The sequence below is a fragment of the Capra hircus genome, chromosome 19, assembly GCF_001704415.2.
Source record: "Capra hircus breed San Clemente chromosome 19, ASM170441v1, whole genome shotgun sequence".
Taxonomy (NCBI): domain Eukaryota; kingdom Metazoa; phylum Chordata; class Mammalia; order Artiodactyla; family Bovidae; genus Capra; species Capra hircus.
Genome location: NC_030826.1, coordinates 10,308,822 through 10,333,740, shown reverse-complemented (window position 1 = coordinate 10,333,740; position 24,919 = coordinate 10,308,822). Strand labels below are relative to the sequence as shown.

The 24,919-nt window shown below is 38.8% G+C and overlaps 1 protein-coding gene across 1 annotated transcript in view; it reads right to left on the bottom strand.

The window, feature by feature from the left end:
• Positions 1 to 24,919, bottom strand: part of VMP1 (vacuole membrane protein 1) — a 127,807-nt gene that overhangs the window by 95,759 nt on the left and 7,129 nt on the right. Inside the window, exons 2-5 of the mRNA XM_018064144.1 lie at positions 11,661 to 11,762; positions 7,504 to 7,639; positions 6,267 to 6,357; positions 4,829 to 4,939 (exon numbers count right to left, since the gene is read on the bottom strand). Of these exons, the coding sequence (XP_017919633.1) occupies positions 4,829 to 4,939; positions 6,267 to 6,357; positions 7,504 to 7,639; positions 11,661 to 11,736 (414 nt within the window). The 5' untranslated portion in view covers positions 11,737 to 11,762. The remainder of the gene's footprint in view (positions 1 to 4,828; positions 4,940 to 6,266; positions 6,358 to 7,503; positions 7,640 to 11,660; positions 11,763 to 24,919) is intronic.

The following is a 24,919-nucleotide window of genomic DNA, read 5'->3' as shown; positions in this document are numbered from 1 at the left end:
TCCAGGAAATGGGATATTATTTGGGAATAAAAAAAATGAGATATTGGCACTTCCCGGTGACCCAGGGGACTTTGTGCTTCCAATGCAGTGGATGTGGGTTTGATCCTTGGTTGAAGAATTAAGATCCCACATGAGGTGGGGCATGGCCCCCCCAAAAATAAAGAACTGAGGTATCAAGCCATGAAGACAATGGAGGAACTTTACATACATATTGCTAAGTGAAAGAAGTCAAGCAGGAAAAAACTCATACTATAGAATCCCAACTATATGAACAAAATCAAAACTTACAGAGAGAGTAAAAGATTAGTGTTTTCTTAGGGTCTGTGAGTAGGGAGAATGAGAAGGGTAAGAATAAACAGGTATAGCACAGGGTATTTTTAGGAGAGTGAAACTATACTGTGATCCTGTAATGAAGAATGTATAACATTAAGCTCTTGCCAAACCTATAAAACTATATAAAACACAGAGTGAACTCTAATATAAACAATTGGCTTTAGTTAGTAATGGCGACCCACTCCAGTACTCTAACCTGGAGAATCCCATGGACGGGGGAGCCTGGTAGGCTGCAGTCCATGGGGTCGCGAAGAGTCGGACACGACTGAGCGACTTCATGTTCACTTTTCACTTTCCTGCATTGGAGAAGGAAATGGAGACCCACTCCAGTGTTCTTGCCTGGAGATTTCCGGGGACGGCGGAGCCTGGTGGGCTGCTGTCTATGGGGTCGCACAGAGTCAGACACGACCGAAGCGACTTAGCAGCAGCAGCAGCAGTGATGCATCAATATTGGTTCCTCAACTGTACAAAAACGGTCTTAATGATCAAGATTAACCATGATGGTATGGTCACTCCAAATATCCTGGAGTGTAAAGTGAAGTGGAACTTAGGAAGCTTTACTATGAACAAAGCTAGTGGAAATGATGGAATTCCAGCTAAGCAATTCAAAATCCTAAAAGATAATGTTGTTGAAGTGCTGCACTCAATATGCCAGCAAATTTGGAAAACTCAACAGTGTCCACAGGAATGGAAAAGGTCAGTTTTCATTCCAATCCCAAAGAAAGGCAATGCCAAAGAATGTTCAAACTACTACGTAACTGCTCATTTCACATGCTAGCAAGGTAATGCTCAAAATTTTTCAAACTAGGCTTCAACAGTACATGAACCAAGAAATTCCAAACGTAGAAGCTGGATTTAGGAAAGGCAGAGAGGCCAGAGATCCAATTGCTAACATCTGTTGGATCATAGAAAAAAGCAAGGGAATTCCAGAAAAACATCTACTTCTGCTTCACTGACTACGCTAAAGCCTTTGACTATGTGGATCAGAGCCAAAGCCTTAACTGTGTGAATCACAACAAACTGTGGAAAATTCTTAGAGATGGGAATATCAGCCCACCTTACCTGCCTCTTGAGAAACCTGTATGCAGGTCAAGAAGTAACAGAACTGTATACAGAACAATGGACTGGTTCAAAACTGGGACAAGGCTGTATATTATCACCCTACTTGTTTAACTTATATGCAGAGTACATCATGAGAAATTCCAGGCTGGATGAAGCACAAGCTGGAATCAAGATTTCTGGGAGAAATATCAACAACCTCACATATGCAGATGACCCCACCCTAAGAGCAGAAAGCAAAGAGGAACTTAAGAGCCCTTGGTGAAAGTGAAAGAGGAGAGTGAAAACTCTGGCTTAAAACTCAGCATTCAAAAAATGAAGATCATGGCATCCAGTCTCATCACTTCATGGCAAACAGATGGGGAAACAATGGAAACAGTGACAGACTTTCTTTACTTGGGCTCCAAAATCACTGTGGACAGTGACTGCAGCCATGAAATTAAAAGACGCTTACTCCTTGGAAGGAAAGCTATGACAAACCTAGACAGCATATTAAAAAGCAGAGACATCACTTTGCCAACAAAGCTCCATATAGTCAAAGCTATGGTTTTTCCAGTGGTCGTGTATGGATGTGAGTTGGACCATAAAAAATGTTGAGCACGGAAGAATTGATGCTTTTGGATTGTAGTGTTGGAGAAGACTCTTGAGAGTCCCTTGGACTGCAAGGAGATCCAACCAGTCCATCCTGAGGGAAATAAACCCTGATTATTCACTCGCACAACTAATACTAAAGCTGAAGTTTCAACACTTCAGCCACGTGATATGAAGAGCTTCTCATGGGAAAAGACCCTGATACTGTGAAAGATTGAGGGTAGGAGGAGAAGGGGGCGACAGAGGATGGAGATAGGTGGATGGCATCACTAACTTAATGGACATGAGTCTGAGCAAACTCCGGGAGACAATGAACAAAGGGAAACCTGGTGTGCTGCCATTCATGGAATCACAAAGAGTCAGACATGACTGAGTGACTGAACAACAAAAGTGCAGATCTGGTTATTTTGCTTTTAGGGCACTTAAAAATAACTTTAAATGCTACTGACAAACAACAAACAAAAACCAAATTAATCTAATGCTGAAAAACATGGTCTGATCCATCTGGATGGCAGTTTATTACCAGCAATGATAATGCCACAACGTTTTTATATGGTTTTTATGTATAACGCAACACAGTTTCAGATGTTCCTTGATTTTATCTCCACATTTGCTTAACTAGTAATAATATACATGGCACTGAGAGTAATGAGAGAGTGATCAGTTCAGTTCAGTTCAGTCACTCAGTCATGTCTGACTCTTTGCGACTCCATGAATCGCAGGATGCCAGGCCTCCCTGTCCATCACCATCTCCCGGAGTTCACTCAAACTCATGTCCATCGAGTCGGTGATGCCATCCAGCCATCTCATCCTCTGTTGTCCCCTTCTCCTCCTGCCCCCAATCCCTCCCAGCATCAGAGTCTTTTCCAATGAGTCAACTCTTCACATGAGGTGGCCAAAGTACTGGAATTTCAGCTTTAGCATCATTCCTTCCAAGGAACACCCAGGGCCGATCTCCTTTAGAATGGACTAGCTGGATCTCCTTGCAGTCCAAGGGACTCCCAAGAGTCCTCTCCAACACCACAGTTCAGAAGCATCAATTCTTCAGTGCTCAGCTTTGTTCACAGTCCAACTCTCACATCCACACATGACCACTGGAAAAACCATAGCCTTGACTAAGAGTGATACTTTCCTTCAAATAGTTTTTGAAGAATTCCTTCTAAACTTGTGAAAAATCTAACTACATTCCCTTAACCTTGCACTCTGATCAAGGGCAGAAATAACTACTTAGTTTACGGAAACAAAGATTTGACTTTTCAGTGAAATACACTTTGTAATAAATGCTTATTTGTATGTTTTAAATCCTTTACTGGTTACATGAATCAATGGAACTAAAATAAGAATGTTTTCACAGCAAGACAGTTTATAAATGCCATTTTATAAAAGTTTCTCAAGGATATGAAAAGAAACAGAAAAAGTGAAACTTTTAAGTTTCAAATTTTTCTTATTCTTTATTATGGGATTTATAGGGTTCATTAGAATCCCTTTAAAGATCCAGTAGAATCTGCTAGCTAGGTAGCTTTTTAAATACTTCCAAATTAATCAAATGCAGCTAATGAGTTCCTTAATCTGGCCTTCCCAAGGAATCTAAGAGGACAGGTCTAGAAAAGAATAGAAAGGTAACTGGCATTTTCTTTTCTCCTTCTCTGCCGCAACCTCTAGTATAGCATTATATTTCTAGAATAATTAAAGAAACTCTGATATGATCACTTATCCAGGATTTATGTTTCTATCTGGGTTAAAATCAACAAGCAGTCATGAACAGAATTCTAAAATTCCATGTTTCAAAATTCCCATAAACTCACAGAACTTACGTATTATAGATTAATCCTTATTCTTCAGACCATTAGTTAAGCAGCCTTCTGAATACTCATTTCCTAATATTTCTCATACCTGCTTCAGAAATGCATTCACTGAAGCATAGAGATTGGAAGCGTTTGCACTGCTGAACTCCATTCAGCAATCAGTACTGCTATGACAACTTCTCACCTGTTTTCTCCACCAAGAGCAAGCTGTTTTCAAATATGAAATTGTTTTCAATATATTATTCAGAGACAGGAAGAGAGTGAAACAAGAGAGACATCCAGGGTACAAATTTAATGAGGCCTTCACTCATGAGCCCCACACTTCTATGACCCTAAAAGTATATAAATTCTGTGCCCTCGATGTCACGCTTGTCACTCCCTAGTCCTAGCTCTGCCATTATTTCATTATATTTGCCAGTGTCCAAAGCAAAAACCTCTCTTTCATTTCTCTAATTTCAACTAAGTAAAAAAAAATATATATTTTTTAGGAAGGGTACATTTTATATCTTGATTTAAAAGAGTTTAAGATAGCATCAGTTCTACACACATCACACTTTATGAGCCGCATTCAGTAACAACACCAAAGTAACCACCCTGTTGTGCACACGGTTATCTGAGGGTGTGAGGGAAGACACCATTTCTCATTGGCTATTAACAGAGAAAGTTACTGTCCAAGTCAATTCCAACCCGTACCTGGAATTTCGTACAACTGAATAACTTCAACTATTACAATGTAAGTGCATAAGCAAGAGAACCAGTATTCCGAAATCTCGACAGAAAAAACGTTTCCTGGCTGAATTAATATAAGTAAACAATCTCATTTGCCTAAGGCTTTTCCCCTCCCTTCTCTTTTTAAACTCTCAACTCAAAAGAAAACCAAAACAGAGTTCTGAATCAAATCTAAAGCCCTGATTGGAGGATTAGAATACATATAAAACACAAAGATAGTAAAATAAAACCTTAGAATTTTAACTTCTGAAGTATAAGGACAAATTAAAACATAATCTCTTTCAACCTCGATTATTAAAAGTTAATCTTACCAGATAAAGCAGAAAGGTGTGCAGCCCTGTTCCAAGCCCAACAGAAGACAAAATTCCTAAGCCTATCCAGTAGGCATACAAAAGAAACTGTTTCTCTATCCGTTGCACATACTGAAAAACAAAAGAGATAAGGTGAGAAAAAACAAAATCAGAATTCTTAAGCAGAAATGTATTTATCAACTACAATTAAAAAAAAAAACACTAACTTTCCAATAGGAAGAAAGTATTAAGATTCAAGGCTCCTTAAAGAGACCTAATTCCTCTAACATGTGATAGCAGAGATGACCAAAAAAAAAAAAAAAAACCCATGTGACTGGAATGAAGCTCATTTCGAACGTTTTAAAAGTCCTACTATTATAATGACATTTGTAGGAAATATGCAAATTACTGATAACTATGAGAATAAAAATATTAAAGACCCTTAAAAGTTTCACAAATTTTGTTTAAAAAAGCATGAGAATATACAGTGGTAAGAGATGGGTGGTTATTTATATAATATTTGGAAACAGAACATATTCTTGTTGATCCTAGTAAAAAATGTACATAAAATTATTTTTATATATTTAAGACCATGATGCTTTACAGGCAAAAGCAAACTGCAGCCCACTGGGATATGGAGTTGGAAGATTTCCAGAGTTTAGATGCTCATACTGGACAGTAAATCTGGTTCCTTTAATAGCACACACAGATTTCTTTAAAATTTATTTAAAACTTGCATTTATATGTATAAAGACTTCTCTGATTAGAAGCAAACTGCTTCACCCCCCTCCTTTTAATGCCATTTATTGTTTCCTACTTTTATAAGCAACATAAGTTTATTACAGACAAGTAAAAATACATAAAGTAAAAAAACAACTATCGTCCATAATCTCCACCCTACCAAAGATAATCACCACTGGCATTTTGATGAATATAGAGGTAAACTGCTCTAACATGTGAAATGGTATCACTTTAGAACTATTTCCTATCAGAATACATGAACATTTTGCTATTTTAACAAAAGTTATTAACAAAATGTCCTATTTTCCCTTCATTTATGCTGTATTTATAGACAACAGGCAAGCAAACTTCCCCCCACTTTATACATATAAAAGCGAACTTTCAGTCTAGGATGAGTATATGAGCTTTGATAGGTCACAGTATAGAAAACATGAAGACTTTAGTAGTGATTAAAGAATTCATGCTGCTTTGACTAAACATTGCCTGGAAAGTTACATTTAAATCCTTCAAGGTAAAAACGAATGATATATACCAAATATAAATACTGAGCAGCCATGAATTACCACAAGAATATTTTTAATATTTGACCTTAAAAATAAGACATTAAGATACCACTTATGAGATAAATTAAAAAAAAAGATCAACAAAACCCAAAACAGTTCCATTCTGAAACTGCCTGGGATTCGGGAAGGAACAAGAACTGCGTTGAACCTCGTACCTGTTGATGTGCTCCTTCAATATAATACGTAGCTGTAAGCACAGCAAGCAGCAGTAAAAAAGACACCACAATGCTTTGACGATGCCATAATCTTAAAAACAAAACAAAAAAAATGAGATACATCACAGTCTCATTTTTAGGATTCATCACTCTCAAGACATTTCTCACTTAAACAATGAAGTTTTTTAGCTCAGGTTTAGAAGTGGTTCTTGGTGGACTGAGCTCTTCTGCTCTTAAAGACTATAGTCTCTTGATGTACAGAAGAGAATAAACAAGATACATGGGTACAGAATCTAATTTCTTACTAGAAACCCCACTGCTGCCCTCCCCAAACCCCCAAATTGCTTGTATATACTCCAGCCTCTAACTGGGACAGGACGAAGAGGATATATGTATACTTCTGGCTGATTCATGCTGCTGTATGGCAGAAACCAACACAATACTGTAAAGCTATTATCCTCCAACTAGAAATGAATTTGAAAAAGCATTTACTGGATAGGGCATTAGCCTTTAGTCAGAGGACTTGGATCAGAATCTCTGAAGTACTGCGCTTAGAGTAAGACACTCAACCAATCTGATTCTGTTCCTTGTTTTTAAAATCATAATGATCATATACTTATTTTACCTTCTTCGCAGAATTGCTAGAAGAATCAAATGAACTAATAAGTGTTACAAAATACTTTATAAACCGGAAGTATAATAAAAATGTAAGATATTATTACAGATATCTTGGAAAGGTAAACCAGAAAATGATTAAGGCAATTAAAAGTTCAACTCGCTCTTTATGCTATCAGAAACAGGGCTTACAAGTACTAAATTCAAACAGAGAACACAATTTCCATGGCAGAGTCCTTTTCATTGGCTCAAATTATCAGTAGTGCCACGTATCCTGAACCTTGACCTGCTAAAGAATCAGTGTATCTAACGTACACAGGCCTGATTTCTCCTGAAGGTAAAGCCAGAAGAAAAAACTTTCCGTTCTTAGGGTTCTCCTCTGCATAAAGGATTCAACAGGAAACAATCATCAACTGTAATAATCCAGTGAACAAATAGCAGTAAGTGTCCCTAATCTATTTTTCTTCAAACTACATATAAAAAGGAAAATAAATGTGTCCCTATAACATTCTAAATTTAATTAATCCATTTTGATAGACCAGGTGGCAGGAATAGGAGCTTGCTGAAGACTTCTAGAATTAGTAAAAACAGTTTATATAAAAGTTAATGGAAGACTCTTTACTTTGAGGTCCATTCCTTCAAGATTACTAGGGTTTCCAGAGAAAAATACTGCAAGGTAATGAGTGGCTGTCTCCACAGGACAATGTTCTGTCTTTCCTCTCGATCCCTCCTCTTCTTTTCATTCACTGAAGAGGGGTCTGAAAAAATTAGTGCAGAAGTTAAAACAGGATGCTACTTTTCCCAGTCACTCTCGAAACTCACCTATCTTCCCATCCCGCGTTTGAAGGACTGCATAGAAACCTCAAAAGCAAACAACCTGATTTACACTGTGCCAAGTCTAGGCTATGTCCTGCTGTTCTACTCTTACCATTATTTTTGGAATTATATTAGAGTCAGGACAAAAGTTTCTCTTATACTTTACTGAAAGTGAAAGTGAAGTCGCTCAGTCGTGTCCAACTCTTTGCAACCCTATGTACTGTAGCCTACCAGGCTCCTCCATCCATAGAATTTTCTAGGCAAGAGTACTGGAGTGGGTTGCCATTTCCTTCTCCAGGGGATTTTCCTGACCCAGGGATCGAACCCGGGTCTCCGGCATTGCAGGTAGACTCTTTACCATCTGAGCCACCTCGGAAGCCCACACATTACCGGAATACTAAATTAGTCCACTTTCTGTGAAGGGTAATTCAGCATCATATCATAGGACAAAGTGATTGAGAGCTCAAAATGTGAAGGCCAACTAGCAGTAGTAGTGTTAGTCACTTCATCATATCCGACTCTCTACGATCCCATGGACTATAGCCTGCTAAGCTCTTATGTCCATGGAATGCTCTGGGCAAGAATACTGGAGTGGGTTGCCATTGCCTTCTCGAGGGGATCTTCCCAACTCAGGGACTAAACCCAGGTCTCCTGTATTGCAGGCAGATTCTTTACCATTTGAGCTATCAGGGAAGACCAGCAGGTTCTGCTCTAAAACAGCCTTGTGAAGGGATATCAAACCCTGGCTCTGCCACCTACTGGTCAAAGCCAGTTAACCTTTCTGTGCCTCAGTTTTCTCTTCACTAAAATAAAAACAGTACTTACTTTTTAGGGTCTTGTTAAAGATTAAATGAGTTAATTCATGTTATATATGTACAATTAAGGTTACTTATTATTGTAAATCTCTTGGCATCATCTCTTGAAATTATAAATGCATATACTTCCAGTTGAGCTATTTCAAATCCTAAAACATGATACTGTGAAAGTGCTGCACTCAATATGCCAGCAAATTTGGAAAACACAGCAGTGGCCACAGGACTGGAAAAGGTCCGTTTTCACTCCAATCCCTAAGAAAGGCAATGCCAAACAATGCTCAAACTACCGCACAATTGCACTCATCTCACACGCTAGTAAAGTAATGCTCAAAATTCTCTAAGCGAGGCTTCAACAGTACATGAACCGTAAACTACCAGATGTTCAGGCTGGTTTTAGAAAAGGCAGAGGAACTAGAGATCAAATTGCCAACATCCGCTGGATCACGGAAAAAGCAAGAGAGTTCCAGAAAAACATCTATTTCTGCTTTATTGACTATGCCAAAGCCTTTGACTAAGTGGATCACAAGAAACCGTGTAGAATTCTGAAAGAGATGGGAATACCTGACCACCTGACCTGCCTCTTGAGAAACCTGTATGCAGGTCAGCAAACAACAGTTAGAACTGGACATGGAACAACAGACTGGTTGCAAATAGGAAAAGGAGTCCGTCAAGGCTGTATCATTGTCACTGTGCTTATTTAACTTATATGCAGAGTACATCATGTGAAATGCCGAGCTAGATGAAGCACAAGCTGGAATCAAGATTGCCGGGAGAAAGATCAATAACCTCAGATATGCAGATAACATCACCCTTATGGCAGAAAGTGAAGAAGATCTAAAGAGGCTCCTGATGAAAGTGAAAGAGGAGAGTAAAAAAGTTGGCTTAAAGCTCAACATTCAGAAAACAAAGATCATGGCATCTGGTCCCATCACTTCATGGCAAATAGATGGGGAAACAGTAGAAACAGTGGCGACTTTATTTTTGGGGGCTCCAAAATCACTCCAGATGGTGACTGCAGCCATGAAATTAAAAGACGCTTACTCCTTAGAAGGAAAGTTATGACCAACCTAGACAGCATATCAAAAAGCAAAGTTATGACCAACTTTGACATTGCTTTGCCAACAAAGGTCCGTCAAGTCAAGGCTATGGTTTTTCTAGAAGTCACGTTTGGATGTGAGAGTTGGACTATAATGAAAACTGAGCACTGAAGAATTGATGCTTTTGAACTGTGGTGTTGGAGAAAACTCTTGAGAATCCCTTGGACTCCAAGGAGATCCAACCAGTCCATCCGAAAGGAGACCAGTCCTGAATCTTCACTGGAAGGATTGATGTTGAAGGTGAAACTCCAATACTCCGGCCACCTGATGCAAAGAGCTGACTCACTGGAAAAGGCCCTGATCCTGGGAAAGATTGAAGGTGGGAGGAGAAGGGGATGACAGAGGATGAGACGGTTGGATGGCATCACTGACTCAATGGAGATGAGTTTGGGTAAACTCCAGGAGTTAGTGATGGACAGGGAGGCCTGGCGTGCTGCAGTCCATGGGGTCACAAGGAGTTGGACTCGACTGAGTGACTGAACTGAACTGAACTGTCACTCAATAATTCTACATAGGAGAATGATTAGGTGTGAGGAGAAATGACTTTTGTACAAGTTTATTCAGTGTATTGTTATTTGCTTTAAGAAGACGGAGGAGTGATTAAAATATGTTACACCTGAACAACAGAACACTAAGCAGCCATAGTAAAGAATAAGTTCTTGGGACTTCCCTGGCGGTTCAGTGGATAAGAATCTACCTGCCAAAGCAGAGGACTCTGATTCAAGCCGTGGTCTGGGAAGATCCCACATGCTGTGGAGCAATGAAGCACGTGGGCCACAGCGACTGAGCCTGTGCTTTAGAGCTTGTGCCCCACAACAAGGGAAAGCACAGCAATAAGGAGCCTGTGCATTGCCATGAAGAGGAAGCCTGCACGCAGCAACGAAGTCCTAGTGCAGCCCAAAATAAACAAGAAAGAAAGAATAAGCTCTTCATGTACAATCTCTAGAAAATAGTAAGGTAAACATCTCAAACAAATGCACACCATGGTACAGGACAGTAAGTGTGCCATTCTCACATTGATTTTAAATCCCAACGGTGTAAGCAATAGTAGAAGATACACAAATGCATGTGCCTGCTGAAAGGAAAGAAAAAATGACATGTGAAAGCTCCGAATGGGACGAGACTCTGATACATACAACGCCTATCTCTGAATCCTGAGATTCATGGTGACACGATACAAAAGTTATTGACAACCAAGGTAACCCAAAAGTCAGTTAAGCGCTGCAAACACGTTCTACAAAGCAATGCAGTGATCAAAATGAACAGATGGGAGCTACTACTTCCAAAAGCTTGCAGTCCTTCCAGCAGAAGATTTCTATGATATAATTATAACCCTGCTGAAGTACTGATATTATCTGCAATGTGCTGGAGATGTCAAATGATCAAGTTAAAAAGAAAATCATTACAATTAACAGAAAAGGAAAACCTTTCACTTTCTTTTAAACACATAAAGGAAAGTTCTTACTTAAATCGTCTATATAAATGATAACCGTAATTTTTAGGGTAAATGTATAAATAAGAGTCAAATATACTGAAATTTACCACAAATTCCTAATTCAATTCAAATACAAATTTGTCTCAAACTAAAATTTAAAAAGAAATCCACAATAATCACATTCTGACTTTTTGGATAATTATAAAAATTACAATTAGCATAATAAATAAATTTATAATCTATTCCTAAGGTTACAAAATAGCAGGATACAACTGAATGGCAAACAGAGTCAAATAAATATTTATCACACCATAAGAGTAAAAAGCAAAAATTTTGTATCTAGAACACAGCTGAGGTGACTATGGCCAAGCTGCTTCTGCTATCACTGTAAAAAACCACCTTATAGACCCTTATACATCCACAATTTAATTTACTATAAAGATGAAACAAAAGATAATCTTTTATAAGATTTATAAGAATTTTACGTATTTTATATTACTATATATTATTTTATTAACAAAAGATAATACATATTAGATATATTTGAATTTAATTCCAATGAAAAGGATATCATTTAAACCCACAGATCTTATCCCTCCAAACCACCATCCTTTACCTGTGAAGTTTCCATTATATTGTTCCTTGTTCATTGCTACACGTCTCTGGTCACAATTTTTTCCATTCTCTGCCATTTCATAGATCAATAACTCTTGAGGAGCTAATAAAACAAAATAAAATCCAGTGCTATGTTACATATTCCTGCCTTGCATCTGTGGATGAATGAAACTGAATACAGAAAGCACAGGGTAGGAATCCCCACCTGCTATCTCAACGTGTTGACACCTTAATTGTCTCTGTTATAATCAAGATTTAATAATCTGCATAAAAGTCTAGTAGAAGTATTAAACATATAAAAGCCATGTTGTGGCAATCCTTTTCCAAACAGCTATCCCAGTACTTTTCCAGATTAAAATTTGGAGGCAATCTGTCCACAGAAGGTTATAAAATACTAGTACTTTCAAACAGATAAATGGTCTAAAGTCTTTCTAATTCATTAATACCATACACACTATCTACTCAAATATTACCAATCGTTCAGTCCTTTGGCATTATTTAAAAAAAAAAAGATTACATTATCAAACATGTTAAAAATGTTGACAGCAGATCCAAGATTAATTATATTTAGCAAGCAATTCTACTGAAAGAAAAAAATGTACAGGCATTGAAGGTGAAAATTTTACATGTTTAAGATGAATTAAATGTACTCTTTAAGGACTTGCCTGGTGGTGCAGTGGTTAAGAGCCCACCTTCCCACACAGGGGACACGGTTCCGGCCCTTGGCCGGGGACTAAGGCCCCACACGCCCTGCCTAACTGCTGAGCCTGTGTGCCTCAGCTGAGACCCGAGGCAGCCAAGAATGAGTGAGTATCTAAATGGACTCGTCATATTACACTTTATGTTACAAGTACAGATGTAAATTTTTTACTTAAAATCTCTAAATTACAACATATAAACTGTGCTGATATAATTATTCTACACAAAAACATCAGATTACCTGTGCCTGAATCACTCTTTCAGGTGCTAGTAAAGCAAATCTCGCTACTCAAGATGTGTATCACTTCAAAGTCCCAGTGCCGAGTCCTCTGCACGGAGTCCTGCTAGATTTAGATTCAGCATGCCCCACGCCCAAGGCGAAAGAAACCCAAGTAAGATGGTAGGTGTTGCAAGAGGGCATCAGAAGGCAGACACACTGAAACCATACTCAAAGAAAACTAGTCAATCTAATCACACTAGGACCACAGCCTTGTATAACTCAATGAAACTAAGTCATCCCCGTGGAGCAACCCAAGACGGGCGGGTCATGGTGGAGAGGTCTGACAGAATGTGGTCCACTGGAGAAGGGAATGGCAAGCCACTTCAGTATTCTTGCCTTGAGAACCCCATGAACAGTATGAAAAGGCAAAATGATAGGATACTGAAAGAGGAACTCCCCAGGTCAGTAGGTGCCCAATATGCTACTGGAGATCAGTGGAGAAATAACTCCAGAAAGAAAGAAGGGATGGAGCCAAAGCAGAAACAATACCCAGCTGTGGATGTGACTGGTGATAGAAGCAAGGTCCGATGCTGTAAAGAGCAATATTGCATATGAACCTGGAATATCAGGTCCATGAATCAAGGCAAACTGGAAGTGGTCAAACAAGAGATGGCAAGAATGAACGTCGACATTCTAGGAATCAGCAAATTAAAATGGATTGGAATGGGTGAATTTAACTCAGATGACCATTATATCCACTACTGCGGGAAGGAATCCCTCAGAAGAAATGGAGTAACCATCATGGTCAACAAAAGAGTCCAAAATGCAGTACTTGGATGCAATCTCAAAAATAACAGAATGATCTCTGTTCGTCTCCAAGGCAAACCATTCAATATCACGGTAATCCAACTCTATGCCCCAACCAGTAACACTGAAGAAGCTGAAATTGAACAGTTCTATGAAGACCTACAAGACCTTTTAGAACTAACACCTAAAAAAGATGTCCTTTTCATTACAGGGGACTGGAATGCAAAAGTAGGAAGTCAAGAAACACCTGGAGTAACAGGCAAATTTGGCCTTGGAATGCAGAAGGAAGCAGGGCAAAGACTAATAGAGTTTTGCCAAGAAAATGCACTGGTCATAGCAAACACCCTCTTCCAACAACACAAGAGAAGACTCTACACATGGACATTACCAGATGGTCAACACCAAAATCAGACTGACTATATTCTTTGCAGCCAAAGAAGGAGAAGCTCTATACAGTCAACAAAAACAAGACCAGGAGCTGACTGTGGCTCAGATCATGAACTCCTTATTACCAAATTCAGGCTCAAATTGAAGAAAGTAGGGAATCGCAACCCACTCCAGTATTCTTGCCTGGAGAATCCCAGGGACGGGGGAGCCTGGTAGGCTGCCGTCTATGGGGTCACACAGAGTCGGACACGACTGAAGTGACTTAGCAGCAGCAGCAGCAGGGAAAACCGCTAGACCATTCAGGTATGACCTAAATCAAATCCCTTATGATCATACAGTGGAAGTGAGAAGTAGATTTAAGGGCCTAGATTTGACAGACAAAGTGCCTGATGAACTATAGAATGAGGTTCATGACATTGGACAGGAGACAGGGATCAAGACCATCCCCATGGAAAAGAAACGCAAAACAGCAAAACGGCTGTCTGAGGAGGCCTTACAAATAGCTGTGAAAAGAAGAGAAGCTAAAAGCAAAGGAGAAAAGGAAAGATATAAGCACCTGAACGCAGAATTCCAAAGAATAGCAAGAAGAGATAAGAAAGCCTTCTTCAGACATCATTGCAAAGAAATAGAGGGAAAGAACAGAATGGGAAAGATTAGAGATCTCTTCAAGAAAATTAGAGATACCAAGGGAACATTTCAGGCAAAGATGGGCTTGATAAAGGACAGAAATGGTACAGACCTAACAGAAGCAGAAGATACTAAGAAGAGGTGGCAAGAATACACAGAAGAACGGTACAAAAAAGATCTTCACGACCCAGATAATCACGATGGTGTGATCACTCACCTAGAGCCAGACATCCCGGAATGTGAAGTCAAGTGGGCCTTAGGAAGCATCACTACGAACAAAGCTAGTGGAGGTGATGGAATTCCAGTTGAGCTATTTCAAATCCTCAAAGATGATGCTGTGAAAGTGCTGCACTCAATATGCCGGCAAATTTGGAAAACTCAGCAGTGGCCACAGGACTGGAAAAGGTCCGTTTTCATTCCAATCCCTAAGAAAGGCGTTGCCAAAGAACGCTCAAACTACCACACAATTGCACTCACCTCACACGCTAGTAAAGTAATGCTCAAAATTCTCCAAGCCAGGCTTCAGCAATATGTGAACCATGAAGTTCCAGATGCTCAAGCTGGTTTTAGAAAAGGCAGAGGAACCAGAGATCAAATTGCCAACATCCGCTGGATCATGGAAAAAGCAAGAGAGTTCCAAAAAAACATCTATTTCTGCTTTATTGACTATGCCAAAGCCTTTGACTGTGTGGATCACAAGAAACCGTGTAAAACTCTGAAAGAGATGGGAATACCAGACCACCTGACCTGCCTCCTGAGAAATCTGTATGCAGGTCAGGAAGCAACAGTTAGGACTGGACATGGAACAACAGACTGGTTCCAAATAGGAAAAGGAGTACGTCAAGGCTGTATATTGTCACCATGCTTATTTAACTTATATGCAGAGTACATCATGAGAAACGCTGGACTGGAAGAAGCACAAGCTGGAATCAAGATTGCCGGGAGAAATATCAATAACCTCAGATATGCAGATGACACCACCCTTATGGCAGAAAGTGAAGAGGAACTAAAAAGCCTCTTGATGAAAGTGAAAGAGGAGAGTGAAAAAGTTGGCTTAAACCTCAACATTCAGAAAACAAAGATCATGGCATCTGGTCCCATCACTTCATGGGAAACAGATGGGGAAACAGTGGAAACAGTGTCAGACTTTATTTTGGGGGGCTCCAAAATCACTGCAGATGGTGATTGCAGCCATGAAATTAAAAGATGCTTACTCCTTGGAAGAAAAGTTATGACCAACCTAGATAGCATATTCAAAAGCAGAGACAAAAAAAAAAAAAAAGCAGAGATATTACTTTGCCGAAGTAAGGTCCATCTAGTCAAGGCTATGGTTTATCCAGTGGTCATGCATGGATGTGAGAGTTGGACTGTGAAGAAGGCAGAGTGCCGAAGAATTGATGCTTTTGAACTGTGGTGTTGGAGAACACTCTTGAGAGTCCCTTGGACTGCAAGGAGATCTAACCAGTCCATTCTGAAGGAGATCAGCCCTGGGATTTCTTTGGAGGGAATGATGCTGAAGCTGAAACTCCAGTACTTTGGCCACCTCATGTGAAGAGTTGACTCATCAGAAAAGACTCTGATCCTGCAAGGGATTGGAGGCAGGAGGAGAAGGGGACGACCGAGGATGAGATGGCTGGATGGCGTCACGGACTCGATGGACGTGAGTCTGAGTGAACTCCGGGAGTTGGTGATGGACAGGGAGGCCTGGTGTGCTGCGATTCATGGGGTCGCAAAGAGTCGGACATGACTGAGCGACTGAACTGAACTGAACTGATGAGAATACGACGTGGCCATGGGTTCAATCTGCCTACAGTTTGTTAGTTAGAACAATTTTATCCCTTGGCTAAAATTCCACCCATACTTTAGGCTTCATAAAGGAAAACAAACGTAAGACTATAAAGGCTAAAGAAAAAGCCTACATTCATTATTCCAACAGAAGGTTTCTTCTTTTCGACATAATCCATTTCTGGACACCTTTCTTTGTTGCCTTCATTTTTCAATAAACAAATTAACATATCAGGAAATAAAGCACAGGTTTCCCTCGGCACAGATGGAGAGCCTGAAGCAGAGGACTGTGAGTCTAAAATCCAGATTGGCACACCAGATTTGCTACTAACTAGTTGCATGCTTTTAAGTAAGTCTCATTTTTTCTAGGTCTCGATTCTTCGGCTCTGCAAAAGGAGAACAGAGATTCTCGTGCCAACAGGGCTGATGGCGAGGAAGGGGTGTATGTCTGGGCGTGCCAGTGTGCACGCGGCCATGAATGGCCAATGCACCGAAGCGAAGTCGCTCATCGCGTCCGACCCTTTGCGACCCCAGGGACTGCAGCCCACCACGCTCCTCTGCCCATGGGACTTTCCAGGCGAGAGTACTGGAGTGGGGTGCCATTGCCTTCTCCAGAGGATCTTCCCGACCCAGGGACTGAACCCAGGTCTCCTGCACTGTAGGCAGATGCTTCACCATCTGAGCCACGCAGAAGAACCGATGCTTTTAATACACCCAAAGCGTAGGTATATGAAGCAGTAAACCTAGCAACTGTCTGTATGAGAGAAAGTACTTCATAGCACAAGCCTCCTGGCTACCACAGAAGCTACATGAGTCTTTCATTCAACACTCAGTATAAAGGTTTGGGGTCAAAAATGGCCACTGAAGACACAAATGTGAATACCAGAAGATCCTTATCCTCCAGCAGGTCACAGCCTGGCAGGGAAACCACATGAACACAAGACTTCAGTTAGAACATGAAACAATGAAACAGATGTACAGCAAATAACTTAGCAGAAAGAAAACAGGTTTTGGAATCTAACAGAACTGGATTCAAAGCCAAACTTCCCAGCATCTATTTTAAGCTTTGGCAAGTTTTTACATCTCTCTATCTATCAGTTTCTTCAAAAGGTACTCTGAGGATTAAATAAAATAATGTACATAAAATACTAATATTGTCTCATCTTTTATAGGCACTCAATATATACCAGTTACAATGATGATAATGTTAGGTAGTTAGAATAGGAAAAAGGAGTCCAAAATGGCGGTGGCTAAAAGACAAAGAAGGGAAAAGCTTGTGAAAACAGAACAAAGGAAGGTTGGAAAACCGGAGTGAGGACCTCAGGTAAAACAAACAGCACTCCAGGCTAGCCCAATTTACACAGGGCAGGCCCAGGAGGAGGAGAAAAAACATGTAAAAAGAGGAGCCAAAATTGGGCCAGGGCCTCTCTTCTCTTCGTGTCTTTCGGGTTGGCCTGCCTTCACGCCTCAAGGATGTATTTTCCTTTGCTTTGTAAATAAAACTGAGCTGTAACACAGAGCTGTAACACTGGTCTGTCCAGTTGCTTCAAATTTTTGTTGCGACAAGACAGAACTGAGGAAATTACAAACTCCCTGGTGGTTCAGAGCGTCTGCCTCCAATGCGGGAGACCCGGGTCGGGAAGATGCCCTGGAGAAGGAAATGGCAACCCACTCCAGTATTCTTGCCTGGAGAATCCCCTGGACGGAGGAGCCTGGTAGGCTACAGTCCACGGGGTAGCAAAGAGTTGGACGTGACTGAGCAACTTCACCTTCACCTGGCAATAAGGAGACAGAAGGTACAGGATAAAGTATGGGATCTCAGGGGGCAATACGTTCATAGTAGTCATAGAAGCTGAAACTTGATTCTGTAAACTTAAGTCATACTTCTGTGACGATATTTTCAAAAGACAAGCAATTACAAAAAAAAGTGAAGATAATCTGTGAAAATCTGTATGATCAAAGCATCACAATAGGTTTAAAAAATACAAATCTATTCCACAAATCATGCTTTCTGGTTTTATTAATAAAATTAACTGAATATATCTTAAATGAATCATATAATAAAGAAGTTAAAGATTTTCCATCTTCCAATCATTGAACATGAAGTTAAAGATTTTCCATCTTCTAATCATTCATACATAAGTTCTGTAAAGACTTATAACTGCAAAATCATATTCAGCCAAATTCTGCAGGCAATTCATTTTCGAGATGAACAGCCATTCACCCACATCACAATAAAGAACATTTAGTTAATTTGTGATGCAAAGATGTAAGAAGGCAGAAAACAGCTCGTATTATGAAGGACACACTCTAAAACCTTTCCCCCTACAAAACACCAATAACTCATTTCCCCAGTCTTACTCTTTCCCATGGTATCTTTGAGAGACAAAGTTTTATTCAAAACAACTTGGGTCTGTTTAAGTTCTTAATAACAATGGTATTATGCAACCACTCAATGACGTTTTACAAGATGTTTCAAGAGGAACTTTTATTTGAGCAAATAATGTGTTCTCACACAATTACACAATGTGTTCTTACACAATGCTAAAGAAGACAACAGTCCACTGACATTTCCTACTCAAAAAATTATCTAGAAAAAAAGTCTAGAATTTTGTTTTGTGAGAAATAACATAAGAGACTAAGTTATTTTGTCTACTTCTCTACAAACAAAATAAGTTCACAGTTTAAAAAACAGTTTTTGAAAAACTTTTGCCAACCTCTAGCCCCACTCCCCTACTAGAGGTTAGGAGAGGAGGCTGGAAGTTCAAACCCTCTAATAACGTCTAGGTTTTTCTGGTGATCAGTCCCCACCCTGGAGGTAACAACGGGCCCAGCAAAAGTTGCCTCATTAGAGTAAAAGGTGTTCCTTTCACTTACATCACTCAGGAAAACTACACGGGATTTGGGAACTTTGTGCCTGGAATTGGGACAAAGACCAAATATATATTTCTTATGCCATAATTACTCAATTACATAAGGACAGAATTACACACTCACAGAAGACGAGAATATGCTAGTTATGTGCTGAATTGTACCTCCCCCTCCCTTATATGCTGAAATTCTAATCCCCAAAGTGACTGTATTTATATTATAGTTGGGGCTTTTAAGCAGGTAATTAAGGTTAAATGAGGTCCTAAGGGTGGGACCCTAGTTAGATAGATCTGGTGTCCTTAGAAGAGGAGAAAAGAGACACCAGAGACCTCTCTCTGTATGCATACAAAGGAAATGTCATGTGAGCACACACAAAGAAGACAGCCATGTCCCAGCCAAGAAGAGAGCTGGCACCTTAATTCTGGACTTCCAGCCTCCAGAACTGAGAACATTAACTCAGTGCCCCAAAGCTGCCAAAATGTCTCGACCGATCAGAGGCCAAATCAGGGCAAGCGGCATTTCACCTGTACTCCACACTTCAAGACTAATACATCCATGCTATTCTAATTCTGTTCTCCTTCCCACCTGAAAGTAGTTTTATTTCCTTGGAGCTAAAAAAAAATCCTACCGACATCACTTACTAGTTGCATAACCTTGGGTAAGTAATTTAAGCTTTTGCATTTGAGTTTACTCGTAAAATATCCCCATTCCTATTTTCATGTCATCCTTAAATGTTCTTCTTGTTGCTCTGGGGACTCTCATTTATTTTCTCTACTTTCAGAAAAATTATATATAATTGTCCTGCACAGAGTCTGGCTGGCACACAGTACGCACTTAATGTTAGCTTTCTACACCCTTTCCAGGAATGTCTCAATTTTCCAAAACAACCATAGTCAATACTGCCCGAGTATTCATTTACAGGTACTTGTTTTCCATATTTCTATAATATTCAAGAGGCTGCAAACTGATTTTTACAGAAGCATCGACAGAAAGATCTTGGTTTGTTATGCTAGATAACAAAAATGAATTATTTTTCATCAATGCAACCACTTTGAAAAGTACCAAAAGGACAATCTGTAAAAAATCATTACAGGATAAAAAAGAAGACGTTTGCTTCTTGGCAAGAAAACTATGACAAACCTAGACAGTGTGTTGAAAAGCAGAGACAATACTCTGCCAACAAAGGTCCATATTATAGTCAAGGCTGTGGTCTCCCCAGTGGTCATGTACAGTTGTGAGAGCTGGACAGTAAAGAAGGCAGAGGGCCGAGGAATTGATGCCTTTGAACTGTGGTGCTGAGAAGTCTCCTGAGAGTCCCTTGGACAGCAAGGAGAGCAACCCAGTCAATCTTCAGGGAAATAAACTGAATACTTGTTGAAAGGACTGTTGCTGAAGTTGAGACTCCCATATTTTGGTCATCTGATGTGAACAGCTGACTCATTGGAAAAGTCCCTGATGCTGGGAAAGATTGAGGGCAGAAGGAGAAGAGGGCATCAGAGGATGAGATAGCTGTATGGCACCTCTGATGCAATGGACATGAACTTGGGCAAACTTCGGGAGATGGTGAGGGACAGAGAGGCCTGATGTGCTGCAGTCCATGGTGTCACAGAGTTGGACACGACTGGGTGGTTGAACAACAAAAAAGCTCTAGCCAATGTATCAAGGGAAAAGGGAAATAAACATTTTTAAGGAGAGCTGCTTTTCAGTTTAATGAAGTAGCACAAATTCTGAAAATCTGTTACTGAATATTGTCAGTCAGATCCCTGGATGTGGGAATAAACCCAATTACTAGCCTGTTTAAAAGACTGAAATCTCCTCAAAAAGGAACCTAGCACATAGACGTATTCCTGACACTCAATGCAGCCTTGCACTGAGACTGTTATAATGTTGATTTGAATAGCATGCATTGAAGTCAGTTTTGTTTCTAAGAATAAAATTGTTGAAATAAACTCTACAGGTCTATGGATGGGATGATAAGACAGAAATATGAAAGCAGATTAACTCAAACATCAGATAATTTTCACTGTGAAAATATACCTAGATACAAGAAATGCTTTGAAAGGCTGTAACTAGCAGATTTTAAATACAGCTGAAGCACACTTAAAACCTAAGGTTGATATTAAAATATGTGGGGTTTTTTGTTTCTGGCAAAAGTGCTTAGAAAACTGCTAAAATCAGCTCACAAAGCTTCTTTGTAGGCTGTACATCCAGTGTACTAAGACTATAATGCTCCATTCATTTTAAACATTAGCTACACTTGTAACGCAAAAACAATGTAAAACCAAATTACTGTGAGTCTCCTCAAGTGACACAAAAAACACTGGAGGATGTCATGAAAATACAGCTTACTGAACAACCCAAGACTTACTGGAGAATTTACCAAGGTGAAAATAAAAAGAAAACAGAGCAGGAAATCTTCTTCATCACTGAATTCCAAAATAAAATGAACATACTTCCTTTTAAGAAAACCATCTTTCCACATGATTCTACTTTCTCACAAAAATATTAAGTCAGCTTTCTCAATAAAACTACAGTGTTTTTCATATAAGGCACACAAAGACAGCCAACTTGAGAATATTACATCTTTTGGTAAACTTTTCTGCTTTTAGAGTGTGTGCCCTTGGTTGGATTATTTAGTATATTCAGTCACAGACCGTTCCAAAATAGTTGTAGACTTCCCTAGAAAAAGATTAAGAAACTGCAATTTCTTCTTGGAAACATAATAAATAAATACTGTAAGTGAAGAGTAATATATCTTGACCAGTGAGGTTCTGACACACTTTTCTGTTTTTACAGGAGCAGAAAGGCAAAGATAATTCCAACACCAAGCACAGTATCAGAGTGATTATCACATCATCTGGCTCTGAGCTAGAGAGTATCCATCACATGGGAGTGACACTCCAACAATCTGTTCTCTGAAAATTCATAATTTGAATGAGAATATATGAAAAATATTCCTTGAATCTTTTTGAACTTTCTAAAGTTTGGGGAAATTTAAAAAATTAAAATCCCAAGTTAGTTAACAATTTAAAAGCATTCAGAATTTCAATAAATCTGATAATGTATTAGCAGGTTATAAGCATATTTTTCTGGCCTAAAATATGCCTCAACGTAGTGAAGCGAAATGTAAAGTATATGCAGCTCATCAAAGTCTTCTAATCACTGAAAAAGGCCACTGCTTCAGGTCTAATTTTTAATTAAATTTTATGTAAAAATCCAAGTTAAAACAAAAATACAACCTGAAAGACACTTTAGGAACTCCCTTTTTGCAAATCTGATAGATTTGCGGTGTAAAAACACGATTTTATTATCATAGGCAAAATGCATAACTTGTAAAAATTGCAACCTAAAAATCCCACTTTTCACCTTCTCTCAATCTATTTCTAAATGTTCGTTCGGTTTTTTTATATAACCAATGCAATCTTAACAAAACATTTTCGCCAAAAAGATGGAGAGTAAGCATAAGGTAAAAAAAGGAGTTAACAGTCTAGATTTGCGAGACTCCACCAACTGAGAGACCTTCCGAATGTCATTTTGCACCCTGACTCTCCCTTTCCTCATCCAATTACTAGGTACGCAGAGTAACACTGCCATCGTTTTCTTCCTATTCCAGTAGTCTATGAATCCTACTCAGACCAAGGCCAGGGTTGTGGATTTCTGTAATAAACTACTTCTGTACAGTGATATACAGGTTGCATAAAGAGTAGCTAATATGATACTAACAACATTTTGTAAAAAACAGTCATTTTCACACTTGCCTTCTACAAATGAGAAATTGAGGGCTCCAAGGGCCCCAAAGAGCAACTCAGCAGCATATAAATGACAAGGTAAGAGTTCGACCTCACTTTCTCAAGCCCAAATTCAATGTTTCTTCTACTACAAAAAACAGTCAAATGACAGTATTTTTCAATTCTCATCAATGAATTCTGGAGTCACAGGGGGAGAAAAAGGCCAAAAAAAAAAGTCTCAAAGGTTTAGCTTGTCCTAGCATTTATAAATGTTCCCCATTATTAGAATTAAGAAAACACTAAGCTCTATTGCTTCTCATTATTCAAACTGACTCATCTGTAGGTTATTACTGTTTGTATATTTCTCTGACAAAACTTTACATTCAGATTGCTTAACAGACCTCACTATCTTATTGCCCCTGAGGGACATAAGCTGCTTTATACAAGTCATTAATATGAAAAGTTAAGTCACAGAATATCTTCAAATGGCAAGGGTACATGCTTCAGATTATTTATATCAAAATGAAGGCTTTAATCCAGATAATTCTAAAATCTGTGATTTATAAGCAGATTGTGAAATTTGGGCAATGGTATATAAATGAGAAAGAGAAAAGATTAAAGTGTTCTAAAGTTGAGGAGCATCAAAACAATACTTGATAGCAACAAGTCCAAATAGTCCAATATGTAAATAATCAAAATAAACATGAACAGATTAAACTCATCACTCGAAAAACATATTGCAATTTTTTTCTTGGGGGGAGGGCCACACTTCGAGGTATGTGGGATCTTTGTTCCCCAACCAGGGATCGAACCCTCACCCTCCGCAGTGGAAAGAGGACCATCAGGGAAGTCCCTGCAAATTACATTTTTTAAAATTCCATGGTTTTAAAAGTAGGATAAAGGTTGAAAATACGACAAATGGCAAAAGTCATTATTAGGGAAAGAGAACATAATGATAGTAGGTTTAACTCATCGAGAAGATATAACAATTCTAGATTTGAATTCACCTAAAAGAATATAGCACCAAAATTCATAACATAAAAATAGGTTAAAGATACACAGAGATATGAATAAGTCCAACATTATATTGGGAAATCTCAAAAAACTATTAATTACTGATATTTCAAACGAACAAAAAAACAAGAACAAAACATTCAGTAAGATAGAAGATTTTAACCACAAAATTAAGAAATAAAATACGGGGGGGAATATGTACAAGATTCAGCATATGACAATTAGAAAATATAGATTTTTTTCATAAACCACTTATGATTATTAAGCTAAGAAATAAGTCAGAAAAAATTCTAAACAATGGGCATCATAGGCCACATTCTCAACCTAGAAATTATGTCAAACTTTAGCAACAAAAATATAAGATTTGTACATATTTAGCAGCTAATGTACACAATTCTAAATAACTTGGGTCAAAGTAAGAGAAAACTGAAAAATGCTCAAAACTACTGGAATTAATACGTGAATTTAGCAAAGTCACAGGAGAAAAGGTCAAAATCAATATTATATACTTGGAATAAACAGAAAGTTAAATTTTTAAAAAGGGCATATACAATAGCATCTGAAATACTCAGAGGTAAGTTTGACAAAACTCGCACAAGACCTATTCTTAAAAGGTTTTAAAAAGAAATCACAGAGGATCTAAATAAACGGGAAAACATGTATCAAGCTCATCATTAGGAAGACTCAATATTGTTACTATGTCAACTTCTCTCAAACTGATGTATAGCTTTAACCTAATCTCAAACAAAAACTTAAGCAGGCTTTTAAAAAAATCCAAAGTGACAAATGGATTCAAAATTATATAGAAGCGCGTAGAATTTAGACTAGCTAAAACAATTTGGATAAACAACAGTAGTGGAAGACTTGCGCTAATTGATTTTAAGACTTGCTTTACTATAAAGCTACAGTATTCATGACAGTGTGGCTTTGGCAAAAGGATAGGTGTAAGTTAATAGAACAGAGTAGAGAATACAGAAACAGACCCACACACATAGGGTCAATTAATTTGCAACAAAAGTACAAGGCAATTTAATGGTGAAAGGAATATCCACTCAACTGAATATTCTTATAAAAGAACATTGACGCTTATTTTCATATGATCAACTGATTTGAAATGGATCA